Source organism: Argopecten irradians, chromosome 2, assembly GCF_041381155.1.
Source record: "Argopecten irradians isolate NY chromosome 2, Ai_NY, whole genome shotgun sequence".
Classification (NCBI taxonomy): Eukaryota; Metazoa; Mollusca; class Bivalvia; order Pectinida; family Pectinidae; genus Argopecten; species Argopecten irradians.
Window position 1 is genome coordinate 27,168,505 of NC_091135.1, and position 26,960 is coordinate 27,195,464.

The window sequence follows — 26,960 nt, forward strand, 5'->3', positions numbered from 1 at the left end:
ACAATACAGGGAATAGTAGTAAAGGACTAATTAACACACAGACTAGAAGGAAGATCTCTTCACAGACTAGAAGGAAGATCTCTTCACAGGCTGGAAGGAAGATCTCTTCACAGACTAGAAGGAAGATCTCTTCACAGACTAGAAGGAAGATCTCTTCACAGACTAGAAGGAAGATCTCTTCACAGACTGGAAGGAAGATCTCTTCACAGACTAGAAGGAAGATCTCTTCACAGACTAGAAGGAAGATCTCTTCACAGGACTAGAAGGAAGATCTCTTCAGGACTAGAAGGAAGATCTCTTCATGACTAGAAGGAAGATCTCTTCACGACTAGAAGGAAGATCTCTTCAGGACTAGAAGGAAGATCTCTTCAGGACTAGAAGGAAGATCTCTTCACAGACTAGAAGGAAGATCTCTTCAGACTAGAAGGAAGATCTCTTCACGGACTAGAAGGAAGATCTCTTCATGGACTAGAAGGAAGATCTCTTCACAGACTAGAAGGAAGATCTCTTCATGGACTAGAAGGAAGATCTCTTCACAGACTAGAAGATCTCTTCACAGACAAGAAGGAAGATCTCTTCATGGACTAGAAGGAAGATCTCTTCACAGACTAGAAGGAAGATCTCTTCACAGACTAGAAGGAAGATCTCTTCACAGACTAGAAGGAAGATCTCTTCACAGACTAGAAGGAAGATCTCTTCACGGACTAGAAGGAAGATCTCTTCATGGACTAGAAGGAAGATCTCTTCATGGACTAGAAGGAAGATCTCTTCATGGACTAGAAGGAAGATCTCTTCAAAACTTTTTTAGAAATAGTGATGACAAACTTCAATATAAAAATATTGGAAGATGCTGAAGTAGGAATCCAAAAAATAATGACAGGGTACTTAATTGAGAAATTCTGTGTTACTGAAGGACAGACGACAGAGAAAAGGCGATTGAATAGGCGACAATTTGGTGATGGTGGTTCTGAAGTAAGACAACCAAACATGATTTGAAAACATAAAGACACTTTATTGACGATTAGAGATGGTACTCCACTATGTACAATGATTAGCTCTGAGATATTCCCATAGCCAGTAACAGCACAAGAGATTAAAACTGATATACATATATATTGGTAAACCTATACACAACAGACTAAATTTTATAGTAACGACACATACGGCTTATATGTATTATAAATAAACATTAAGTATTCTAAGAGAACAGTAGACATGTCAACACAAAAAGTGTGGGTAACAGATATCTTGATAGCTGATCAAATGACTTACAGGTACATTAACAGTGTTTATGTTATATCATATCTAAGGCGAAAATACCATTCGACATTACCTTTGACAATTAACAAACATTGTAAAGGGCTTAAGACGGAATAAATACATGTGGCTGCACACCTGTATAGTGGCAAACATATCAACAAGGTAAAGACAAAAACCTCCACCAAAGTTGTGGACGGACATGCAGCAAACACAATTCATTCCAAACAGGAGCTATAGATATAATATTCATTGTACATTAGATTGCTTCTCTTTCCATGTTGATTACCATTTTCACAATTTGGTATCATCGTTTACATTGTGATATAAAATGTCATCATATAAATGAAGATGGTTAATTTAAAGCAAATGGAATTATCCGGTTAATGATAAAACAGTATCAAAAGTTAATTTCACTTTAATTCTATTTGTACATACATGTCTTTTGTATTGTAAGATGCACGTCTTCTATGTAATTTAACAAATGGAGTTTAAAAAAGTGGTTATTATGTCAAAACAAAGCTGTAGTCAAATAGCAATACTAACATTGATGATTTAATTAGTAATAAATGGCTTGATATAACGGCAAACCTCAATAGAATATTTATTTACCTGGTAGATAAAAAAAAAATAGTTACTACAATCTATTACAGTGTACTGTTAATCTGTTTTGATATACAATATTTCAAAACATTTGAATTCACACTCAAGCTTGCTTGTGAAATTACGACGTAGGTAAAGTACAATTTACCGTCGATTAGTCCCACCATCCGGTAATTATGACGTCATCATTTGACATGAGTTTTGTGACTTCATAATCACCGGAAGGTGGGACTTATCAACGGTAAATAGTACTTTACCCACGTCATTTTAGGATCTTGAAACCGCCGTATTGTAATTTAAAACAAGCCACTAGTCTTGTCTTGTGAGCAGTCCGAATAATAAATGTCTTACATCTGACGATTAACTGGTAATCTTGAGTAACAGGAACACTATTAATATGTTGTCTCTGATTATACATCATGCACTACTTAGCACTATAACATAGGTAGTATGATGAAGATCTGTAAGAACTTGTAATCACTTCCAAGTCTGCTAGATCCTGGCAAATGCTCATTATTAAATGGCGCCTTTGTAAATTAAACTTGAAATACTCTAACACACTTCTTTATTTATAAGCCTTAAATAAAATATGTCAAACAATTTCAAGAATAAGACATTTCAATGAAATATGTATAATAATAATGCACTTGTCAAATAATTAACAAGGAATTAACACTACGAAATTATGATTGCTGTTAAACCACAAAAACATATAACATTACAGTAAAAACATGTACTACTTAATTCTAATCACAATTGTTTGTAATTATTTTCTAAATACAATTGTTTATAATCATAAACACAATTGTTTGTAATTATTTTCTAAATACAATTATTTATAATCATAAACACAATTGTTTGTAATTATTTCTAAATACAATTATTTATAATCCTAAACACAATTGTTCGTAATAATTTTCTATATAAATTGTTTATAATCATAAATACAATTGTTTGTAATTATTTCCAAATATAATTGTTTATAATCAGAGGCCATGTCAGGTTGATTCCTGCAAACACCGCCAATTAATGGAGCAATGACAATTTTCAAAAAAATGTCAGACAATTAGGATGATATCTTAAGTCATAACAAAAATCAAATCTGATTATTATCTACATGATATACATATATGTGAACAAAGATTTTGAATCTTTCCCGGGTTAAAATAAAGCTTTATCATGGTATAAAGATTTTTTAATTATAATGATAACACATCAAAAGCAATCAATAAAAAGGTCAGATCACATCTCATAAGGATAAATTCAGTAATGAAAACATGAGGTATATAAGACATACAACCATTGGAAAACAATAAGATTCAAAAGAAAACAGAAATTTTATTAACGAAAAGAATTTTGCCATAACGATAAATGATGATAAAAATTATGCCTTTCTGTGGTATGACTAGGAATTATCTTTAAATTTTCCAGAAGAATTACTTCAGTTAAACCAAAAAGACCTTTTTGGTGCAAGATTTCATAAATAATTTAAACAAAATATAAACTTTTTCCGGTGTAAGAATGAATACATTATAGAAAAAACAAAATATCAACAAAAGTGGTACTATCACTTAACAGTTTTTTTCTTTCTTTCAAAATATGGATAAAACATATAAAAAAAAAATTAAAAGACAACATCTTGTAGAAAAGTGAATGATATGTAAATGTAGGAAAATCAAACAATGCATATAAATATATTCTAAGTAATTCATAACTAATAATAAATGGGATTAGGCTTAAATCTGCATGCATGCCCAACTGAGAAAAAATTGTATATTGTATTGTTTTATTCCACATAAGTTAATTCCAAGGACCAATTACTGATTAATACCTAGGTACACATGAATTGTGGCGAAGACTGCGTACATTTGATAATAACTGCTTTAAAGAAACCATAAGGCCAGTTACACCCGGATTGTTTAGTAATAATGTATATACACCTAGCTACTCTGTTTTTGATGCAGATTGATCATTGAACAAGTACTGGTTGTTTCATTTTAGTGGGGTAGTTTTATTATATCTGAACCATCATATTATTGAAACAGAAATCAATACAATATTTTTGACTAATCTAACCTTTGATGTTTGTTAGAATTATTTTGCTAGGTGATATACATTAGATTAGTCTAATGTATAGACTTTCTAAGAAAGTCACTATGTTGAAATTAATGGGAAAATGATTTCATAGATTTACAAATAACTATAATTTTTCAGTTCTTTATTTTTTCATTTTTATCTTCTACATATATTGCAGAAATAAATTTGATATGTAAGAGGATTTTTCTTCAAACACATTTTCATTGATAAATGTCTTGAAAAACCAATGCTATGCATGCATTACAAAGTAAATTATAGATGTAATCAACAATAACCTAGAAATAAACAAAAAAAAACTGTATGTCGTTTGCACATAATAAAAAAATGGAGTTGCAAAATCTGATTTCTTTTAAATTTTGCACTGGGTGGTGCAGGTCTAGCTAGGTGCAATTCTACCCTAAGAGTGTTTTTTTTTTTTTTTTTTTTTTTTTTAACTTTTGCCTTTTTTGAAAAGGCATTAAGGGCCTGAAATGCTGTTTTCTAATAATTACTAAGGATAGGTGGCAAGGGGATCCCTTGTGCCCACCTTTATAATATATTTTAATTAAAGCTAAGGCCAAACAAATCCATTATGTCTGTTTATGGTTACATTGGCAAAAAAATTGGCTCAGTAGGTCGGGATTTTTTTTTTTAGTGTCTTTCACTCTAATGTAATGGCTGGAATCAGTGTCTGAGATTGAAATCCTGACTTCAATTTTTTTTGTAGAAAAGTGTAAAAAAAATTAGGGTTGGGAGTAAAATATTAGGGTTGGTCTGGTAACCCTAAACAGACAGGGTTTTTTTTTACCTACTGCAAGAGACTTCAACTTCATTTTATCAATTTAAATTGCCAAATTCCTAATTAGTTTGACTATCAATTGCATTTTTTGGGTTTGCTCCAAATATTTGACATGCTATCGATTTTGTCCAAATTTTTAAATCTTCTTAAAAATAAGGTATACCTAATGGTAGTCATTTCAAAACATGAAATCCCGGAAACTAGCGTTACAAAGACAGAAATGTAGTCCGTGAGATTTTTCTAAAAATAATAAATTGTCCTATATGACAAGTCCTTTCATTTTTCCCAAAGGTGTTTTTTTTTTTGCAAAAATGTTAATTTCAAACAAAATTCTGCAATAAAAATACTAATCCAAAAGAAATGGCTGAGATATAAAGTATACCATCAACTCAAAATGATATATGAATACAAAATGTAGAATATTAATATTTGGCATGATTGGGCAGGTGGTTTTAAAGAAAATAAACACAAATATTTCATACCCTCTTTAAGACAAGAGGCCCAGATGGCCTCTATCGCTCACCAGTTTTTTTTTGTATTTTTTTTGTTTTAGCCAAATTGACCACTTTAAGCCCCGGTCCTTAAGTCCCCATAGGGTCAGTCCCATCATTTGTACAATTTTGAATCCCCACCCTATAAAGATGCTAATATTGCATTATAAGTGTTATCCCATGCTTAGTTTAACAGAAGAAATCTTTTGTATACTATAGTTCTCTTCCAAGTTACACAATATCAAGGTGTCTTGTGATATGCAAAGGAAATGTGCTTTGATGTTTAATATTCATATAATATCCATTAATACATGTAAATGAACAAAAATGACTTGTTTACAATAATATGATTATAAATAATGCTTTGATATCTGATCAAACTACCAATACATTCAGGAAGAAGGGGAAGCTACAGGAGCCACCAGGTCCTGGGCCCGCACATTTCCAATATGAGAGTGATACAAGTACTGAACACTTATGTGTGTGAACACTAAATCTCGTAACTTTTATATGGAATACTGTAACAAAGGAAAAAGTAATATTGCAGATTTAAAACAGGAAATAATAGGTAAACAAATTCTCAATAGGGTAATTCTAACTAACTCGAAAGGTATTTACCAACAACAAAGAAATAAATGGTTCTGATTAAAAAGAAAAGGCTTTAACGATCACCTGGCCCTGATTTCTCGAAACAAACTTAAGTCAAAAACTGACTTAAGTCATAAATTTTCATACAAGTTACATAAGGAGAAAAACTTAGTTTTGACTTAAGTCTGCCCTTTTGTTTCGAGAAATCGGCACTTGATCTATAAGTTATGATACAGAATGAAACAAAGACATATAACACTATATTATATTGGCCCATTGCATCCATCAGGCTTTTAAAGTCAGTCAGCGATTTTACCAATTGAACCTTTTAATCTATGAAAAGTATTTGATTCCATTTCATCTGTAAATCAGGTTTTTGAAATTTTAGCCATTTTGACCCCTTTTAATTGGCCCCATCTTAGGGCTATATAATTCACAATTTTGATGGTCTTATGCCTGAGAAGGTTTGTAAAAATAATCGTTGAATTTGCTTTAGCAGTTTTGGAGAAGAAATCGAAAATCTAAATTGTTGACGATGCACAACGATGGACAAAAAATGATTGGAATAAGTTACTTGAGACTTTGCCCAATATTCAACATAAGATCCCAGAGGAATCAAAGAATAATGTGTGTCTGACAATAGAAAGAGGGATCTTTTCTTTACTTTTCAAAATTCAACTATCAAAATCCAAGATGGCTGCCTGTCGATCCCACAATGCCATATGCCCAACTAAGGCCTAACCTTCTGACTATCCAAATACAAGAATATAGATGGCGGCCTGTCAGCCATCTTGTTGACCAATTGGATCAAAAATGCAATTTGCACAACTAGGGCCCCAGTAGAATCTACATACAGAATTTGAGAAAGATCCCTTCAGTACTTTCTGAGATATAGCAGTAACAATCAATATTCAATATAGGCGCCTCTCAGCCATCTTGTTTAACGATCTGTCCCAAAATGCAATATGCTCCTAGGGGAACCTAAAAACATTATAGAAAATTTGAGAAAGAACCCTTCAGTACTTTCTGAGTACCTAATAGCCATAACAAGAATTGCTAACAGACAGACCAACTACAGATGAAAGGCCATTTGAAATAGCCCACCATTAGAGGGCTTAAAATCTAAATACATGAAAAAATGTCTTATTGCAAAGTATACCATGAAAATTGTACCTCCTTTATTCTAGCTAAAACATTTTAAATCAACAGTAAGTTTTTCTAATATTGAAATAAAAAATATGTAAACCTAAAGTTAACACTTAAAACATTAAAGTAAAAAGAAAAATATGAAAAAGGAAAATGTACGAGATTTAATTAAATATATGGAATTAAATAGAACTAAGTTTTAGAGATATAACATATTTTCTGTGCTATGAAAATCTATATCTATTCTAGAAGAGATTGAAGACTGTATCATAGTTCTCCATTCCAGCGTATTCATCCAACACAGCATCAAAACCTTGACGTAGACATTTCAGCCTATTGGGCCTCTTTTAAAAATCCAGAAATTTCAAAAATTACATCAAAACCTTAAAGGCCCACTACCTTTCCGAAACAGCTTTTAATTTTTAAAATGTGAATGTAAAACAAGATCGATAATTTTGTAGAGTCGCAAAAATTATTAACTTACCGTTAATACTACATTTATCACCACCTTCTGAACGATTTGATTAAAATAAATAAAATGTTTATTTTCATAACGCGGGTTGTATTATGTTTCCCGCCGTCGTCCTAAATACCAGGCGGTAGTTGACTATCACCGCGCCAGATGGCAAAACAGCGAATTGACTCTCCACTGTTTTCATATATATTACGCAGGAAATCTTGCATGTGTTTGGTGTCATAACCTTATTTTAGGACATCGGTAGTATTTTCTGATGTTATTACTGTTTTTTAAGAAACCTTTATATTTTGCTCCTGAAAGGTTATGGGCCTTTAACCTGGTAATTTTGGCACATTGGGCCTTTTGAAATTCTCAAAATTCACCATTTGTCTCCTTAAAATGATTGTCCATACCATCACAATACAATTATGTTATATAATCACTGTAGAAATCAAAGTCAGTTGTTATGTATAAAAGTATTATAATCAACTTTTCTTTGTTTTCATACTAAATATAGGTTTCTGATTGGCCAATTCTTTTTTTCATACCATTATGGAAAAAAAATCTAAATCTGAGAATGCTCCAAAACCTGACCTTATTGTGATGTCACAATAGAAACATTGATTGATTTGAAAACTAAAATTATGTCAGTATGACTTGAAAAGCCACTGCAACAACAAACTGATTGCTTCATCTTAATCTATCCTACAGGTCCTAAAGCATGTGCCTTATTTTCATAAAGTGTATAGTACTGAACAACAAATCTACTGCCTACGACCAGAACTATAGGTCATCGTCTGAAGCCATAGACTGACCAGCTGGAAACAGGCTAATAATACAGAAAAATGCATCACGAAAACCTCATTTCTATTTGTGAACAGCAAAATTATCAAGTAATGATTATAATCAAGGACGTATATGAGAAGGATAAGTCACACTGGGTTTTGGGCAAGTACGGCGCAGGAGCTTTTGTGCTTGTGCACTGACTGTGACGTTGGGCAATGACTGATTTTCCTTTGATATCCGGCGGTGCAGACATTGATGTAGCTTGTGGGTGCGAGGGTAACCGTCAAACTTTCTGAAGCGTGCCGTCATTTCATGAGCTGTTGTATTTTTTAACGAAAATTTAAGACATTTCTTCTGGATCTTCCATCTTTAAAGCAAGTACTAAACGTTGTGAAATTTAATTAACTTTACATTGGTGTTTCTTTTGACTTAATAAGACAAGTATTTCTTAAGAAAATGTCTTTTATTCGGAATTTCCCGGTTTGTAGACATCGCGTGTGGTGTTTAGAAGTGTAAAGGGACAGTGACGAATCCTTCTCACTTATTAATCCTCGTTATAATAATATGAACAGGTTCATGACATGGCTATCTCTATCTAGCAAAATGTCAATACTGGAAGTCAGCAAATGAGCACGCATCAATAGGAGATAGGTCCAACAGGTACCTTTCTTAATAAAGCCGCTTGGCTCAGCCTTAGCTTCATCTAGCTGCTTTAAAAGTAATCCCTTGGAAAGTGAATGGAGTTGTACGCTTGAATGGCAATTAAGGTCATTCATTTGAAAAAATTTTGTAGCTCTTCATCCCAGCATGTCAAAGACCCAATATCAGGTATCTAGACCTCTTACTTATTCACAAGAAGTCATTTAAAGATTTTAGCCTATTTTATCCCTGTGACCTTAAATGAAGGAACAAATTTCGGGCAGCTGAGCTAATAACCAGTAGTTCAGAGGACTTCATTAATGTTCATCTTAGTATTGAATCTTTATTGTTACCCCTGACCGAGCAGATGTCGAGCAGATGTGTAAAAGAATTTAACATATTTTTAAAGAACATCAAGATCCATTCATCTATGAAGAATGTTCTATTTGAGAATGTGCGAGTCAAGAGTATGTTTGACGTTTTTACCCTGCCCCTCAGATCCCTGTTGTTTAGCTTGCGAATTTAGCTGACAATGAAACGATTGTGTGAAATTTCACTGAAATAGGTTCAATGGCTTTATATAAATCAAATATGAAAAGTGTTCACTGACACATGATAGACAGACAATGACAATCAAAAGGTGATTTGATAGACCACTTGCGTCGTCTTCTCAAGTGACCTAAAATTATGCATGTCTTTATCCTGATTATATCATATTTATTCTATTTATGTAAATTAATACATACAATCCAAGGGACACACACCTGCATACACACCCTCACACTCACCCATATACAAAATAGTTGTTAGAACATAAATGCATAATATTTTATACACCAAAATGCCATTCTTACTTTAAATAAGATTAAAAACTGAACAGTAAAAATCAGAAAAATAATTTAAGATGCCAGATCTTTCTTTAAGCAAAACATATATAACCTCCAATCATAAGTCACACTACTATACATTAAAGATGCTCCACCGCCGACAGAGCAAAAACGATATTCATCAATTTAACAATATTTGGTGTTTAATCGTGTATATATATGTCTAATTAACATAGAAATTAATATAGCATAATTCATTTTCTTTTGGTGCACGCTCAATCAATACTTCATTCCCTATAGGACATAGTGCCACGAAATTATTTCGGGATGCAATTAATTATTTTCAATATTTTTGTCTTGAAATAAAATTAGAAGCTCAAACTTTTCAATGGTGGTAATGGTGCAAAGTAAGTAACTTTTGTAACTGAAGAAAAATACAAAATCGTCTGCTCCTGTTTTTGATAGCGAAAAAATGCCATTTGTCAACGGTGGAGCATCTTTAAGCAAAGGTAAAGTTTGCTACCAATACATATTTGTCAACAAGCAATTGTCTATATTCAACAAGTAATTACCTACTAATCCTGTCTTGATCAATTATATCTGTTTAAACAACTTCTTAAGATTTACTGAGCATTCAGTGTTTTTACAACCCATGCAATGACAGTTGTAAAGGGTGGGAATTCATGTAGGTATGATGATGGGAGACAACTCTTCCTATAAAGGGAAGTAAAATATTACTGGTTGGACTGTTAAGCTGGTCAGGTGATAATGAAGTCAACAGTTACAAGGGTACAAAACTTCATGTAACCTGTTAATAAGAGGCCCAATGGGCCTGTATCGCTCACCTGTTCAGTGATAAATCTACGTGCGCATCCGGAGTCCTGGACTCACAGAATTTTAAAAGGACCCGTGAAATTTCTGGGAATGGATATCTATAACACTGTGGGACCCATTGTTTTCACAAAAACCATTGAGAAGGACCCACGAAAAATAATCGTAGATTGAACACTGCCTGTTACAGGCCAAGAACACAAGCGATGTACCAACTTGAAGGCTTTAGATTTGAACTGAATCTATTCATTTATGCAGAAGGATTTCAAAGAATTTTATACATTTCCCCTAAAGGACCCAGCCCCTAAGGCCCCTGGGGGACCAGACCAACTGTTTATACAAAATTGGTTCCCCTTTACCAAAGGAAGCTTCAGACCAAATATTTAGCCAAATTGCACCTGTAAAACTTGAAAAGACCAAATATTTAGCCAAATTGCACCTGTAAAACTTGAAAAGAAGTTCAAAATGTGTTTTTCAGAATGTGCCTGTGGCGACAATATTATATTTCAAAGCAGCATGAGAAATAATAAAACTGGGTCAGGACCACGTCAGGATCATTTCAGGCAAGTTTCAGCCAAATCGCATGTGTAGAACTTGGAGAACAAATCAAAATGTGTGAGCCTTCCATCACATGTCCTATACATGAATGAATCTGGAGAGCAGAATTTTAATCAAATAACCAGGTTCATTAAATGACCATTATGTCGATAGATGAAGTCCTGGAATATGAGACAGATCCTTTCAGTAGTTTATGAAAAAGAGCGGTAACAAACTGTCGGCCATCACGTTAACCAATCAGTTCCAAAATGAATTATGTACAACTGGTCTGCCATGGGAACCTTCATAGGGAAGCTATAGGGAAGTCGACAAAACAACTTTGTATACATGAACATTTGTAGTGTGTGCTTATGCATATACTAACAATTCTTTTGTAGAATTACCAAGAGTTATGGTCCAACCGATCCCAAAATGCAATATCCACAACTAGGGGCCAAGAGGAACCTACATATGACATTTGAAAAAGATCCCTTCAGTACTTTCTGGGAAGTAGGGGTAACAAGAATTGTTACTGGAAGACAGACGGAAGGACTTATGAACCAAGGACCACGGATGAAAGGCAATATGAACAGTCCATCATCTGATGATGGTTGGCTAAAAAGTCCACTAATTTTTTTTCCTTTTTAAATCACATTTAACAAATTATAAGCATTGCCTTATCTTAGACGTCCCTTGAACTTTAACATAGAGGATATCTGCCATCTGATTGGGAAATTCTTATTACTAAATAAATGTATTAACAAAACAATCATAGGGAAAACATGAACATTTGTACATTATGACTTAGGATTCCAAGAATTACAACTTTAATTTCCATTATCAAAAAGAGTAAGAATGTGAATATCTCAACAATTAACAAGATGGCTTCAAAAGCATGAATATGATTTGTTCTGGCATGTTGATAAACAAATATATTTGCATTCACATAATAATACAGTGGAACAATAATAATATGTATATAATATACATGTAATTCAGGACGTGTGTACTAGCTAATAATGGACATCTCTACACAACAAGAATGACAAATCTACATTTTACAGATTTTGACATTAAACAAATTAATATAACATTTTTATTTAATTGAGCATATATCTATAACCAGGCCAGGAACAGAAAATAAAACTGACTACAAAGATGAAGGTGAAGGTTTACATAGAATCTTTTCAAATCAAATCCTTGTAAACCAGCAGTTATTTAAATAGTAACTGTATTTAACTTGTAACCGTAAATAGAAAATGTTACCATTGATTAGTAAGATATTATGCAAAGTCCTATTGATTTTATTTCATGGACTACAGATCTAGGGCAGACAACAAAAACAAGGGCCAGAATCTCTCACCTGCTAACTTGTAATCATGGTACATACTAAGGACAAAATAGTCAATAAGAATTTCTATGTATGACTCAGGTAATATCAGGTGTCTAGCCATCTTGGTTCAAGATAAGAAGACATTTAAGAAAGAAAAAAAGTTGCTGCCTGCTGAACGACGGATGCCATACCACAGCATAAGCTCAGTTGCCCTTTAGTCAGGTGAGCTAAAGAAGTAGTTATCAGAATATCATTACATTAATATTATGTTGATTGCATGAAATAAAAATATAAATGTATAGGAAAAGATAGCATTTTTTCTTGAATTCATAGATGTACAAGTGAGAATAAAAGATCTGCACAATATGTTAAGCACAGATGTACCTTCCTTATATGGAGGGCAGTAGGCACATCAGAGGAGCATGACCAGCTAATGCTCAAGTGACAATTATGTGGCACATATATCAGCAGAAAGTTGTATCAGTCCCATCATCTCCTTCCTAGTTTTGAAGGTGTAGCTCAAAGATTAGACAGCCCAGAGATAAGTTTAATCCAAAGCCAAACATGTACATCGTTTCACCCCTAGCATTCTGGAATTAGGGTACCGAATGGGTAATCCCATAATTTTGATGATATTCCAAAACCTGTACAAACACAAATCAAAAAACATTCTTTCAATATGTAGCATACTAAGATGGGTTCCCAACCTTTATTATATTATAGACAACAATGAAACCAAGTTGTGGTCTACAATTTCATTTCACATGTTGACAGTATTATTAGTAATTGTTAAGTGATTTCTGGAGGTATGTTTGAACTACATGTATCTATAAACATACATCAGCTAAAAATCAGTCACAGACAAATCTGATCTAATTTTTCATATGTATGTTTCAGAGATCTGAGCTTCTGCAAACTATACATATAGCTCTAACTTTCGTTTTCACAACGTGAATAGGTGGCTCCCACAAGATTGATAGACTCATGGAGATGAACGATTAAAATTGAACTTGTTGGCCACGGAACACAATACAGCATAGACCTGCACAGAGGTTCAGGGAGACTGAAGTATTAATGTTATTGTGAAAAGCAATGCATAATACAAGTACTTACCTAATTGTTGATTTTCAAAATGATGTTTAACATGGTATTTCTTTAGAGATTGAAAATAAGGCAATGTTGGTCGCCCATGGTGAAGGAAGTAGTGGGTAAGATCATAGATGATGTAGCCAGTCACAGTGCCTGCAGCAAGAGACATTGTGATGGCATGTGGAATAACTGTTGCATAGATTGAGTACAGTGTAATTCCCAGAATAGTAGCGGGCACAGGAGGAAACACCAGCCGTTTCTTGTCTAAAGGGGTCTGTAATAACAACAACAAAAAATATATATCGCCAAAAAGTATAAATTAATATATAATATACAGTTATAAATAAATTAGACATTTGTTTAGGGTTTGTACTTTGTGTTTTGTATTTTTTCTGAAAAGTAGACTTAAAACTTAGTAAATTGGCTTCATTATATGATGAAGTGACCGCGTTTGTAATGCCAAGTAATGTTTCTGAAGGATTTTAAAAGAATTAAGACAAAATTTAAACACAATCTTTCCCCCTTCCCCTAAGAATGTTTCTGTAAAAATTTGGTTACAATCCATGTAGAACTCTCTGACAAGTAGCGATTTAAAGGAAATGTTGATGGACAACGGACAGACGACAGATGCCGCGCCATGACATAAGCTCATCAGCCATTTGGGCCAGGTGAGCTAAAAATAGCTTAAAACAATACGAAAAATTATGGAAAATTGAATATGATTCAATTAAATGCAATCTTCTTTTTATCTTTAGAAGTTCATTCAATATTATTATTTGAAAATTGTTTTTTACCGATCTGCTACTGAAAATGATCCGTTACTGCCGGAACAACTGTATACAACAAAGGTATTTATAGCAATATTAAGCTACATATATTTCAAGGAGTTAGATCAGCTGATCATAGAAAATTCCATGAGAGTCTCAGAGACTTTAAGCATTGTTATAAGACATCTGTGAACATGACTGCCCATCTCCTTATGATACTAACCTTATGGTGCTGACCATGTAAAAGAAAGTGCACAGTAACTAACAACGGAGAATTACTAGGTGGACGCAAATGGAACATCCATCGATGAATGATATACTCATCAAATGTCCAGCTTATCAGTCCAAGGAGAAATATCAGTGGCATATGGATAGGTTTAAACTCAATTCCTGTAAACAAATAAATGATCGAATGACTGGTTAATAATTAGTACATTAGACAAAGCTTACATGCAATGTCAGTAGAAGATGCTTAAAAATAACAAGAGGTCCATGAAGCCTTGATGGTCACCTGAGTGCTGATACAGAAAGAGCATTGCAAACAGCAAAGACACTTTTTCCTATATATAAACTTTATTTTTATGTTTGATCCCCTTCCCATGAGGCAACACTGCATATGAACATAGAGGTCATATAATTGACAATTTTTGTAACGGATCACAAGTATTTGTTTATAGAGTTCCAGGAATTTTATGAAGTACATTTTTGAAGTTTAAACCGTTACATAATGTATAACCTATTTGACCTCTTTTGGTACTGCATGCCCATCACCCCTGGGTGCCAGTCAGGTTAATTATGTCATGGGTTCAACTGCCATCCTATACTGATAATTCTGACAACAGTTGACTTATTTCGTATAACAAATGATCAAATAATTCTCAAAAAATGTGTTTTCCCTATATAAACCACAGTAAACTTGACCCCCAGCTGCCCAGGAGGAAACGCCAGACCCCAGGGTCATATAATTCACAATTTTTGTAAAGGACCTTAGGACCTTTCTATCTATGAAGAGTATTTGATTCTACCATTTACCAGAATTTCAGAAGAAAAACAGCTCAGGAGACCTAAAAAGTTCATCAATACAATATATTTCATATCTGTCTTATTAATTAAGTATTATCAAAGTGATTAAATCATCGATTTTAACAAGCATTCTAAGAGTACTATTGACACAATGTCACTTCTTCTACTAAGAACTATCAACTGTCAAAATCCAAGATGGCTGCCTTGTTAACATATCGGTCCCAAAATACAATATACGCAACTAGGGCCCTTGTGGAACCTACATAAGAAGATAAATTCAGCACTTCTTGAGAAATAGTGACAACGAGAATTGTTAACGGACAGACTAATTTGAATATATCCCACTTCTAATAACGGTGGGCTAAAAAGGTGGTGTAAAGACATTATAAAAAAACTTTTTATTTTAATACAACCACACACTTCTTATTTTTTGTATATGTACCTTTAATCAAAATGTGTATACCGGTACATATCTTTAATAAATGAAGGTTGTACTTTTTTCTAAGATGGATAGGGTTAGAATCCTGTCTACAGCACTATAATGAACACATACAAAACGTATACTTACCATACTGTGAATCCGGGAATAAACATGGGTTCTCTGACAGTAGACTGTAAGATTTGTAGAGGAAAATGAACAACCATGGCACCCAGTATATCGGCACAATATACCATGGACATTGAGAGAAATACTCATAGAAATCTGAGTGGAAAAGGCGGATGTGCTTGTCCTCTGGATAATGGACCCATTCAAAATAACGTTCACCTAAGTGGCCAACCTGTTCCAACATTGGCTTGTCCCAGTCTACCAGCTTCTCCAACTGTTAACACATATGTATCATCAAATTAAAATCTATTCCAGTCAGAATGTTGGCAATCACTTGCTTGAGTTTGTTTAGAATCCTTCTGTAATATTAATGCATTTGATATTGCTGTTCTCATATAAGCTTTTCCACATCATATCCCTACATAAAATGTCATTGGAATTCCACTGAATATCATTGGTATTTAAGCTTCAAAGATGTTTCCAGTTGAACAGTGGTAAAATTTCCAGAATTTCATTGGAATTCCTCTAGATTCCAGTTCCATTTTTCACTGGTATTCCACTGGTACACACATGTATTTCCAGTGGTTTTTTTTAACTAGAAGTGGTAATTATATAAATTTCTATGGAATTTTTCGACCAAACGATGAAAATTCTATTGGAATCCTGTAATTCATATGTAATTCAATATTTGAGCAAACAAATTCTTATGGCAATAAATATTGAAATAAATACAACAGGAGAGGGATCCTGGGAAATCTAAGGGAAATAATCAAGTAGATCCAGCTGTTAACCTGGACAGGATCTGAACAAATAAAATTTCTTTCTCACTGAACAGAGAAGTTTGATATTTGTATACAGACAGTATACTATTTCAAATAAAGAATTAATACTTCTCATCAAAAAAAACTTTGTAATAATAGACAATTAACAAAAAGATTTATTATTTCTATCAACTCAAGCCATTCCTTGACCTCCAAACGTTATTGAATTTAGAGTTACGCTATGGCTTTGTTCTTTCCATAATGATGTAATTGTAAACTGGTAATAGTATTAATGCGCGATATGCTACATATAAACAAAGTATCATTTAAATCTAGTTAAAACTTATATAAATACAAATTATTGCCCCCATAAATTAGTGTAACTTATTTATATCAACATGAACCCAATGGGCCCGAATCGCTCACCTGCATATGGTATTCTTAAATTGGCGTAAAGAGAGTAAACTAGAACTGTAAGCCGATGGCTGACTAATATCCTTGGTAGCCCTTCATACCAGCATGAAACTGGCCCATAGACCTTTCTCAAATTATATGCATGCCTGACATTCCTAATTCAGATCGAGGCTTAGTGAGCACAGGCACCGTAGCAACGTATATACAATTAATGCAACATATCTTACAAAAACAAACCACAATGCTGTTCAATGTCATGAAAATAGTTTTAATTGCTCATTTTCATCAAATTCATAATACTGAAGTGTAAAATAAGGTTGATTATCAACATAGGCAGAGAAAAGGGTACATAATGTTGAAGATCATTGTAGATTTATCTGTATAACATTACATTCTATATTTTACCATCAGTTATTTACACTGTATCTGTTTACATGTGTAGTTTGTTTCCACACATTTAAATACAAGAGTGGAGAACTCTATACATGTGTTTTACATAAATGAAACAAATATCAAATTAAGTGTTTAGTTCTTTACCGTAATTTTCTAAGTGAACGTTCCGGTTGTTAGATACATGCAAAACCTTTTCCTAAAATGAAACAACACTTTTTGTGCATTATCACGAGGACACTAACTTCATAGCTGATAAAAGCTGATATATTTAAATGTTAATTATTAGAGTGAATTATTTCTAAAACTAACATCATAAATTCATATTTCTGGTAGATATTGAAAAACTGAAATAAAGTAACTGAATATAATGATCTATGGACATCAATAATCAAATCTGAACAAGGGTTCAAGAAAACCAAATATATTTACTGAAATGATCACATTTGCGATATTTTCTATAATTGCATGAACAATTAAGGCTTTCAATCACAACTCCTCTTTTTATTAATCATTTTATTTAAGTTTAAATGGGTGGTATACTGATGTATATTTATGTGTTTTATCATGCTTATGATCTGTGCACTGATTTTATAGGATATGTGTTTTGTGATCACAACTTCAGGGATAATTTTAGAGTAGCCCTTTCGACTATGATCCTCAGATTTTGAAAACGATCCCTATGTTTCAGGAAATTTCGTAATATTTCTTTGTTAATAGCCCCTCTAGAATTGTCAAATACTTAAAAGTGATAAACACATATTTTAGTTAAAATGATCCTTGCAGCATGCTCAATATATCAAGTACAATGTACTTCTATTTTGTGATACATAAAAATGAGGAAAACACATATATTCAGGGAAGCCTATCTAAACCCAAAAGTGAAAAACCCAAAAATGAGAAATTGGGCTTTGTAGCCAAGTAGTCACAACAAAAGTTCATATAATGTAAAGTTTACCATTTTGTTTGCGCCATAAAGAAATTGATCTTATTAAGAAGGTGATCATTAGACAGAAATAGTCATTAAGGAATGCTTCATTCTAATAACAAATATCATTTGTTTTGCAATATCGTGAACATAATTGGTGTTAGTAATTGTTCACATGTCATAGACAAAGGGTGTTTATTGGAGTAAATAAGGATTGGTAAAGGGGACAGCCAGAGCTAGGTGAAATTTGTGATAACAACTTTATGTATGTATACCTTAATAGGGAAATTAATGGCAAAATGTGATCAGAGGGGACAGCTGTTAAATATAAACAGACTGGGACCCAAATACTGACCTAAAGGGAATATGGGGAAGGCAACTTGAGACTCTGATAATGAAGGTTAGGAATGGTAATTTATGTTATTTAATTGTTTGGTTCATGTCCCTTGTTTATTTGGCACCATACATGTATAATATATAGCCTTATTCCAGTTTAGGCAACGAGTACCAATACTGTAATTCAGCTTGGCCTCAATAAAGGAAATCGTTGACATGGATACCTGCATTTTCTTTCCTCTCGCCTCTGGGATTTATTATACATGTTTATGCCATAATTCGATCAGCCACTGATGTGATCAAATTGATCCATGTACCTCTACGGGATATATTATGTGAATACAAATTATTGCCCCCATAAATTAGTGTAACTTATTTATATCAACATGAACCCAATGGGCCCGAATCGCTCACCTGCATATGGTATTCTTAAATTGGCGTAAAGAGAGTAAACTAGAACTGTAAGCCGATGGCTGACTAATATCCTTGGTAGCCCTTCATACCAGCATGAAACTGGCCCATTACCAGGTCTCTAGGCCCCTTAGTAAGTTATGAAGGTCAATTTCATTGATTTGAACAGACTTGGTAGCCCTACATGGCAGCATGCCAATATCAGGTTTCTAGGGCTCTTATTAATTAGTTATTCACAAGCCTATTTCATCCCTAGGCCTGTCAACTTATATTAAATGAGGGTCAAGGTCATTTGTTTGAACACACTTAGTAGCCCTTCATCCCAGCATGTCACAGGTCCAATATCATGTCTCTTATAAGTTACTCACAATAAGTTGTTGAAGATTTCAGTCTATCTAAAATTTGACCCCAATAACCTTATTTTATATAATATTTATGATGGTCAAACTCATTCAATTGTACAAAATTGATAGCCCTTCATCCCACATCCCCATATCAGGCCTCTAGGGCTCTTATTATTCACAAGAAACCATTTATACAACTTTTAGTCTTTTTGACCCCTGTGACCTTAAATGAAGGTCGATCAAGGACATATTCATTTGAACAAAATTGGTAGCCCTTCATCCCAGCATGCTGCAGGCTCAATATCACGTGTCTAGGACTCTTTAGTTATACAATTTTAGCCTTTTGACCCATGTGATCTTGAAGATCATTCATTTGAACAAACTTGCTACAGACTACGGACAGGCGAGAGATTAAATATTAGTACCCTAGGCATTTTGGTTATTGAGAAGAAGTTGTTTGAATGAAAAGTTTATGCTTGACAGATATATAGCGCATGGCACACAACAACGGACGATACATGATGACAATAGGTCATGCTGACCTTCTTGGTCAGATGACCTAAAAACTCAGGGTATGATTATTTGTTCTAATTAAAAAAAAAACATCTATATAAGTGTGGTGAAGGGAACATATAAAATTTGCTTGACACTCTAATGTATTAATTATATCATTTTCACAGCTGGATATCTAATCAACAATACAGTCAATGCCTGAATGGGTTGGAATTATAGCTATGACTGACTAAAATCTATCAGATATTGTCCATCCATCATCTAGAGCTATATCATTGCAGCTAGACACTTACATCACTATACTGATCAGTGGGTTTTTGAGGTTCTTCCTGTTGATGGTTTCCATTCTGAACTATTCCATTCTTTACATTGCTGTTAATTTCTCTGTGCCTCAGGCCATTTTGCTCCTGAAAAGACAAAGCCAGTATTAGAAGTGAACCACATTGCAAGCAACACACACACCTTGCCATCAAGTACATTTCGAAAATAGCCCAAGGCTGCTAATCAGGGCCACTGGGGTGTTGGTCAGTGGGTCAGGGAGTGGTTACTCTCGTGCTAAAATTAACCTAGCATGTACACAAATATGGCAGCGAAAATAAAACGGAGAGGTTTACGGAATACGTGAATTTAGACTCTCCTCCCTGGTGACAATAAAAGGCTTTAAAATACAGGAGGTTTTGTCTCATGCCGGGAGGTATGGCATGTATGTCATTTTCTTATCTATGATAAGTTATTATTATTGTTAAGTTTATATAATGATATCATTTTATAAGGTTTGAACAAATTCTGTTGCTGTGTTCTCAAGTTATCGTTCGGAAAGTAAAATTTGTGAAACAATTTATTTTTAGTTACAGTGACTGTGACCTTTGTAGTTTAAATTGACAATTAAAATGTTTCCGACAACATGAATAACTCACCAAGAATGACACCTTATCTTTTCACAACATTTTCACATGCAACATTGTTCCAATTTTTTTCTCATGACCGTCTTTTAATGCAAGAACAATCTACTTGACGGACATGTGCACTTAAATAGGTCACACTATAGTCACATCCGATCTGATAACACTAGAGACCGTCCAAATGAAGAGTATGTCACATGACGGAATGATCACTAATAAGAAATTAACAAAACGGGTAAATACGGTATTTTGTTTCTTTCCTAGTACTTCCTGTTGCGCATACATGTGCAAAAACATTTCCTCTCGGACTGGTATATGCTACGTACACAGACATGCTGGTTAGACTGACACTTTACGTAAGCTCATTTGCAATTATGAATGTCCAATAGAAATGAAATGGACAATTAACGACTGAAGCTATCTTTACTGAACTGACATATGATTTCATTGAATCTCCATGGATCAATCAATCTTCCCAAAAACAGCAAACACTTTTTGTTTGTTTGAGTTTTACGGCCCATCGACAACTAAGGTCATTTAGGGTAAACAAACATACCGTAACCCAACTTGTTACAAAAGCAGTAGATTTGTGTCGAATACCTGGGTACTAATATTTGGGTACCCGGGGACAAAATTTAGTACCCATGACAGCCCTAATTTGGCGTGATACAATATATATCATGTCTTATAAATGTCACAAGGTATCCAGAAACATCAGAACACAGACATATTTCAACTGGTCGGACACTATGGTATCCTCCGATAAGCACACCAGGGCTCTAAAGGGTAGCTCAAAAACCACTGTATGTCAATACGTCAGCTCCAAAAGAATGGAAGTAAACAAACTTACGGATTAGTTAGTTCAAGTCTAAATACCATCAATTTGCCCAATGTAGCCCTTTTAGTTTCTGATTAAAAAAAATGTGTCTCTAGCCGGCATGTTAGTATGTGTATAGTACATTTCATTTGTTTTCCTGGCATTGATTGGCTCTCGAAAATTAATTGACCAATTTTGTTTGTTTGTTAGATTAATTAACATCCTATTAACAACCAATGTCATGTACATGTAAGGACGGCATATCCCATGTATGCGGAGTGTAGCGTGTATGAAGTGTGATGTGCGTGTTTTGGGAGACTGCGTTATGTTCATCTTGTGTCTTCTTGTATAGTGGAACTGTTGCCGTGTTATAGTGCTCTATCACTGAAGCATGCTGCCGAAGACACTAAGCAACACACCCCACCCAGTCACAATACTGACAACGGGCGAACCAGTTGTCCTACTCCCTGCATGTATATGCTGAACGCTAAGCAGGAGTAGAAACTACCACTTTTGTAGACTTTGGTGTGTCTTGGCCAGGGAACTGAACCCAGAGCCTACCTCACAAGGACGAGCGCTCTACAAAAGTCCAAAAGTGAGGCGGCATCAAGGGAGATGTAATTAGGAATAATAAAGTCTGTTAGGGAGAAGAGAAAAGATAAGATCCTAAATTAAGTCGCTTTTACCAATCAACCCAAGAAAACAAATGTACAAGTTACACACATACTTACATGGCGGCTAGAGATACAAAAATTTTCAATCAGAAATTTCAAAGGGCTGTATATATGAGCAAATGAAAGGTAACAGTTATACACAAACATACCGTAAGTTTCTTTTCTACCTAACTTTTATTCTTATGATACTGAAGTGTTTAGTTGACACGCGATGGTTTTTGAGCTATCCATTAGTAAGGCTGGATCAATATATCGATATACAGATATGTATCGGTTTTCAGCACTGCATCGAATATCGATACGCAAACATGCTGTATATTGTTTTATTATTTTTCTGGGTTTTTTTTGTCACTACTCATTCAGTCATTGGTCAAAAACATGCCACGTGATCACCGATAAAAGACTATATTGCACGATTTTTCCGGAAGTAGTTTATAGAAAAAGTATATTGCATGGTTATTTTTAGATAACGTTATCATCTATGTTACCAAAACGCTTCATGTTCCTGGCGCTTTGAAACAAACGCTTTGGTGACCTGAGTTTGAAGCGTAACCACAAAATGTGACAGACGACGTTGATTGTTTCGGTTTCTATCAAAGCTGATGATGACTTCCAGCTGATGACTACAGTTTTAACTTTTAAATTTTCAATATAAACACGGTAGGAGAGTAGGAAATAATTTAATAACATTCATTAAGCATCTTGAGCCATTCAATAGTGAATACTTTAAAAATTCCACCTAGACTAGTAACAACATTAGGCCTAGGCTAATCCTACTGTTTGTATACGATTTTTATTTTACGGAATGGAGTACTAAACATACGAGAATGTATCTTCATCTGAGTCTTTTAATATATATGTTTAGCCTCGAAGTGGATTATTTCAATGGAAAACAAACTACACATTTAATTGACTGTGTCCGACATGGAGCTATACAGGTATAATGGAGTACATGTACATGAATGCAATTTACAAACACACATGCATCAGGTGCAGGTAATAAAAGCGTGAAGTGCGTCAATTAATACTGTGTTCATATGTTTTTTTAAAACTAAACTTGTTACAAAATTATAAGATTGTAACTGTCTTCACAAAGCAGAATTTACAATGCATGCTTAGTTAGTTTCACGCTCATTTCAAAATGTAAAAAATAGCATTTTGATTTCGGTCAATACATGGTTATATCAGCCACAGAAAAAATATCGACCTCGAACTATGTCCTCGGTCAATATTTTGTCTTTGGTCGATATAACCATGTATCGACCTCATCAAAATGCTATATTTGTATAGTACATGTATCACTTTAACAACTCACCCGACCGTTTTCGTTTTAGAAATAGGAAATTGCAAACAAAATTTATTCTAAAACATCATTCAAATAAGAGCATTTCAATCAATAGGAAGTGTTTAAAGCATCTGTGTCACCTACATGGATTAGAAATGCCTTTTCATAACTAAGAATACGAATTGACAGAAATCAATTAACACAGTTGATAAACTGAATCAAATGATGGTAGATTTGTTCTTGAGTATAGAATGTTTTATCAAAATTGTCTTTTATTGTCGCAATATTCAAAATGCAATGGTCAACTGAATTTGAAAAAGATGTTTACTGTATCGTCAATTTGTATCGTGTATTGTTTCAGTGTATTGTCAATACATATCGTATCGTTTTAGACCTTCCAATACCCACCCCTACCCATTAGAGTCCTGGCATGTTTATCTGAGGACACCACAGTGTCCGACCAGTTGAAATCTTGTCTGTTTTCCGATGTTTCTGGATACCAAATAACATTTATACAGTATGACAGATATTGTATCATATACCAAAGTAAAGATAAATTATCTGGGTGTCGATTGAGAGTATTCCCATTGTCACATCTTATTCTTATACAGTTTGTTGAAAATCATACATTTTCTGAAATTGGCCAATGGGTAGTGTTTTTTGGCCGGCCAAGTTATAAATCTTAGAGAGAAAAATTGTCTTTGGAGCCAAACGCTAGGTCTTGTGAAGTTTTGCCACGTTTTTTTACGGATTACATGGTGGACCGTGGATACAGGGGAAAGTGCTGTTCCCGGAGGTTAAAGGTACACTACGGCTTTAGCACGGTCTATCTAGGATACCACTACATTCTCTCTAGTCCTGTTAAAATCTGATGCGGTCTGCTACGTTTTACACGTTTTGATCAAGCTCCGATACATTTTTCACGGTCCACCAAGGCTTACTAAGGATGAAAGTCTGATTGCGAGCCTTTTTGGAGCAAATGAAACAATATTTATTGCCGAAAATGTCATTTCAAACACGTTTTAATTACAAAATGTGCTAAAAGAAAAGAAAATCTAAACTATATTTGGTATAAATATATAATTATTATAGCCAAGTTTGGTTTAATTTGATGGTTTAAATGTGTTTGATAATGACTATTTCTATCTATTAAAACAAATAATTCCAAAAAGTGGCAAAATGCATCAGGCAAGGCAATGATACTCTATCATATGTTGCTTGCAACGTAAGACCGTAAAAGGACGTAACACGCCGCATTACGTCGGGCTTTCAACCGATACAAGCTGTGATGTGCCTTGACAAAACGCATCAAAACGGCTATCATCCACCTTGGTTTACGGTCAAAACCTTGTCAAACCTGGACAAAACGTCAATCTGCATCAACCGTGATAAAACTTGGAAAAAACGCAACAGAACGCCACAAAACTGGAAGTTTTGTTACGGCCTCGTATGCGCTGTTACGTTTTGTTACGTCAATGTCGTTTTATTACGTCCTGTGGCGTTCACCATCTGTTCCGTGACTGCCGTGGCAAATTTTTTGACAGTTTAAAAATCTGGCACGGCATCCACGGTAATCACGACTGCTCACGTTTGTCTATCACGTCTTTCTGCATTGTCTCACGTTGTCTCGCGGTCACCACCTTTTGTCCACGGTGGCCAGAAACTGGGATGCCGTGGCTGCCGGGAACATAGTGTAAACCTGGCATAAGTAAATAGCCTTAGGCTTTGCATAACACCATATTGGGGTATATACTGTTTTTTAACCTATTTCAGGTACAGTATTATGTACTTCAGTTGGAGCTACAGTAGGGATTCGTAACAGGAGAGGGGAAAATGTAGCGGCCAGACCGGGATTCGAACCGGGGACCCTCCAAACACTAGCCGAGTGCTCTACCTACTGAGCTACCTATAGTCACCGATGATCGACCCAGTCCATTCCCGCTACACTCCTCCCTCCTTTCTCGAAGACATACGAGACCCTTCCAAACACACCACCGTGGGTTATTTATTTGGGCGCCAATTTTGTAACAAGAGAGGAGAAAATGTAGCAGCCAGATCGGGATTCGAACCCAGGACCCTCCGAACACTAGCCGAGTGCTCTACCGACTGAGCTTCCAGCTGGTCACTGATGATCGACCCAGTCCAATCCCGCTACAGTTTTATAATCCATGTTACTACTTGAGGTTTGTGCGATCCGATACTCGTATGCTGTTTGTTGTCTTTTTAGCAAAAGAACATCTATGTCGAGTCGGATATATGCCGATCACTTTTCTAAAACTGACCATATTTACCATCTAATGAATTTAATTTTAGTGATGTCTGTTTCAAATTTGTAACCAAGGAAACAGAAACAAATCTTGTAGACCAAATTTTAAGCTTACGTAATTTTGAACAGCGACAGACGAACACGAAACAGACAACATATCAAATGTAAAGGAACAACTGTTTCGCGGATTTGTTGCTAGTGTATTGGTCTTACCTTATAGTTTTGGTAGTGTCCTAAATAATATTTCTTCAGAATAGCCGTAGCAGCCGGTGTATGTTGATGGGGCGACTCGGCAGACATGATATTCGTCACATCCGCACCCGCATGATCCAACAGGTAACTTTTACCACCGGGATGCCTCTCCGCAAAATCAGTTACATCGTACACTTTATCATCATTAATCACAACAACCTGTCCCTGTTTCACAAGTTCACTGATCTCTAAATCACTGAAAACACGCATTATCTCTTGTTTCCCTTCATCTAGACCTAACGAAATACTTGCTATACGACCACTCCCCAAGGTGAAGGTTGATGCCTATAGAAAAAAAAATGTCAGGTGCATTCGATTGGATATAGCGACAAAATAATTCAAAAGAGTTACTTCCCTTACATTGGTCACCGAGTGAAATACAAGCTTACCGGCTAAGCCATATCAGCTTATAGCAAATTGAAAAAAAAAGAAACAATTCGCATAAATTATAGGCAGATATTCGTGATAAGAGAGGATTTGTTAGCAGATAAATGGATAAAGAAATCAATCAGTAGACCGGTTAGTGTAAAAAAATGACCCGTCTACTTGAACAGATTCTGATGCAAAGGTTTCCTTTCATATTCTAGTACTTAATGACTATAGAAAAAAAATTATCCAAAGACATAAGTGATTTATTGCTTTATTTCCGAAATATACACACTTTTTAAGATAGCTATCAGCATTAGCCAATGTTCGCATATAAGGGAGTAGGGGGGATTGATTTGATTAAACATGCTTTAATTTGTATAACAGTTACTCCAAATATGGAATCAGGCACAAGTTGTCCAACTTACAATTTTTAAGCTCTCTCTGAATACAATTTAATAAATACAATAATATACACAAAAGAGATTACACTATATTTACATAA

General features: G+C 34.5%; 1 protein-coding gene across 2 annotated transcripts; it reads right to left on the reverse strand.

Annotated features, from left to right (window-relative positions):
• Positions 1 to 991: 991 nt before the first annotated feature.
• Positions 992 to 26,364, reverse strand: LOC138314994 (fatty acid 2-hydroxylase-like). 2 transcript variants are annotated; one of them, XR_011207447.1, is made up of 7 exons: positions 26,051 to 26,364; positions 20,187 to 20,300; positions 15,818 to 16,070; positions 14,450 to 14,616; positions 13,484 to 13,733; positions 10,940 to 13,014; positions 992 to 10,898 (listed from the first exon to the last, which is right to left on the reverse strand). XR_011207447.1 is itself a non-coding variant. In XM_069255689.1 (6 exons), the coding sequence occupies exons 1-6, from the start codon at positions 26,297 to 26,299 to the stop codon at positions 12,953 to 12,955; spliced, it is 1,095 nt and encodes a 364-aa protein (XP_069111790.1). In that variant the 5' UTR covers positions 26,300 to 26,364; the 3' UTR covers positions 992 to 12,952. The 2 variants fall into 2 exon arrangements, 1 of the variants encoding a protein (XP_069111790.1); XM_069255689.1 differs by having other exon boundaries at positions 992 to 13,014.
• Positions 26,365 to 26,960: the final 596 nt, after the last annotated feature.

Coding starts and splice junctions, on each gene's coding strand:
- LOC138314994 (XM_069255689.1), bottom strand. CDS start 26,299: ATGCGTGTTTTCAGTGATTTAGAGATCAGTGAACTTGTGAAACAGGGA. Junction 16,071..20,186: donor CCACTGATCAGTATAGTGAT/GTAAGTGTCTAG, acceptor ATGTGTTAACAG/TTGGAGAAGCTGGTAGACTG. Junction 14,617..15,817: donor ATTCCCGGATTCACAGTATG/GTAAGTATACGT, acceptor ATTTGTTTACAG/GAATTGAGTTTAAACCTATC.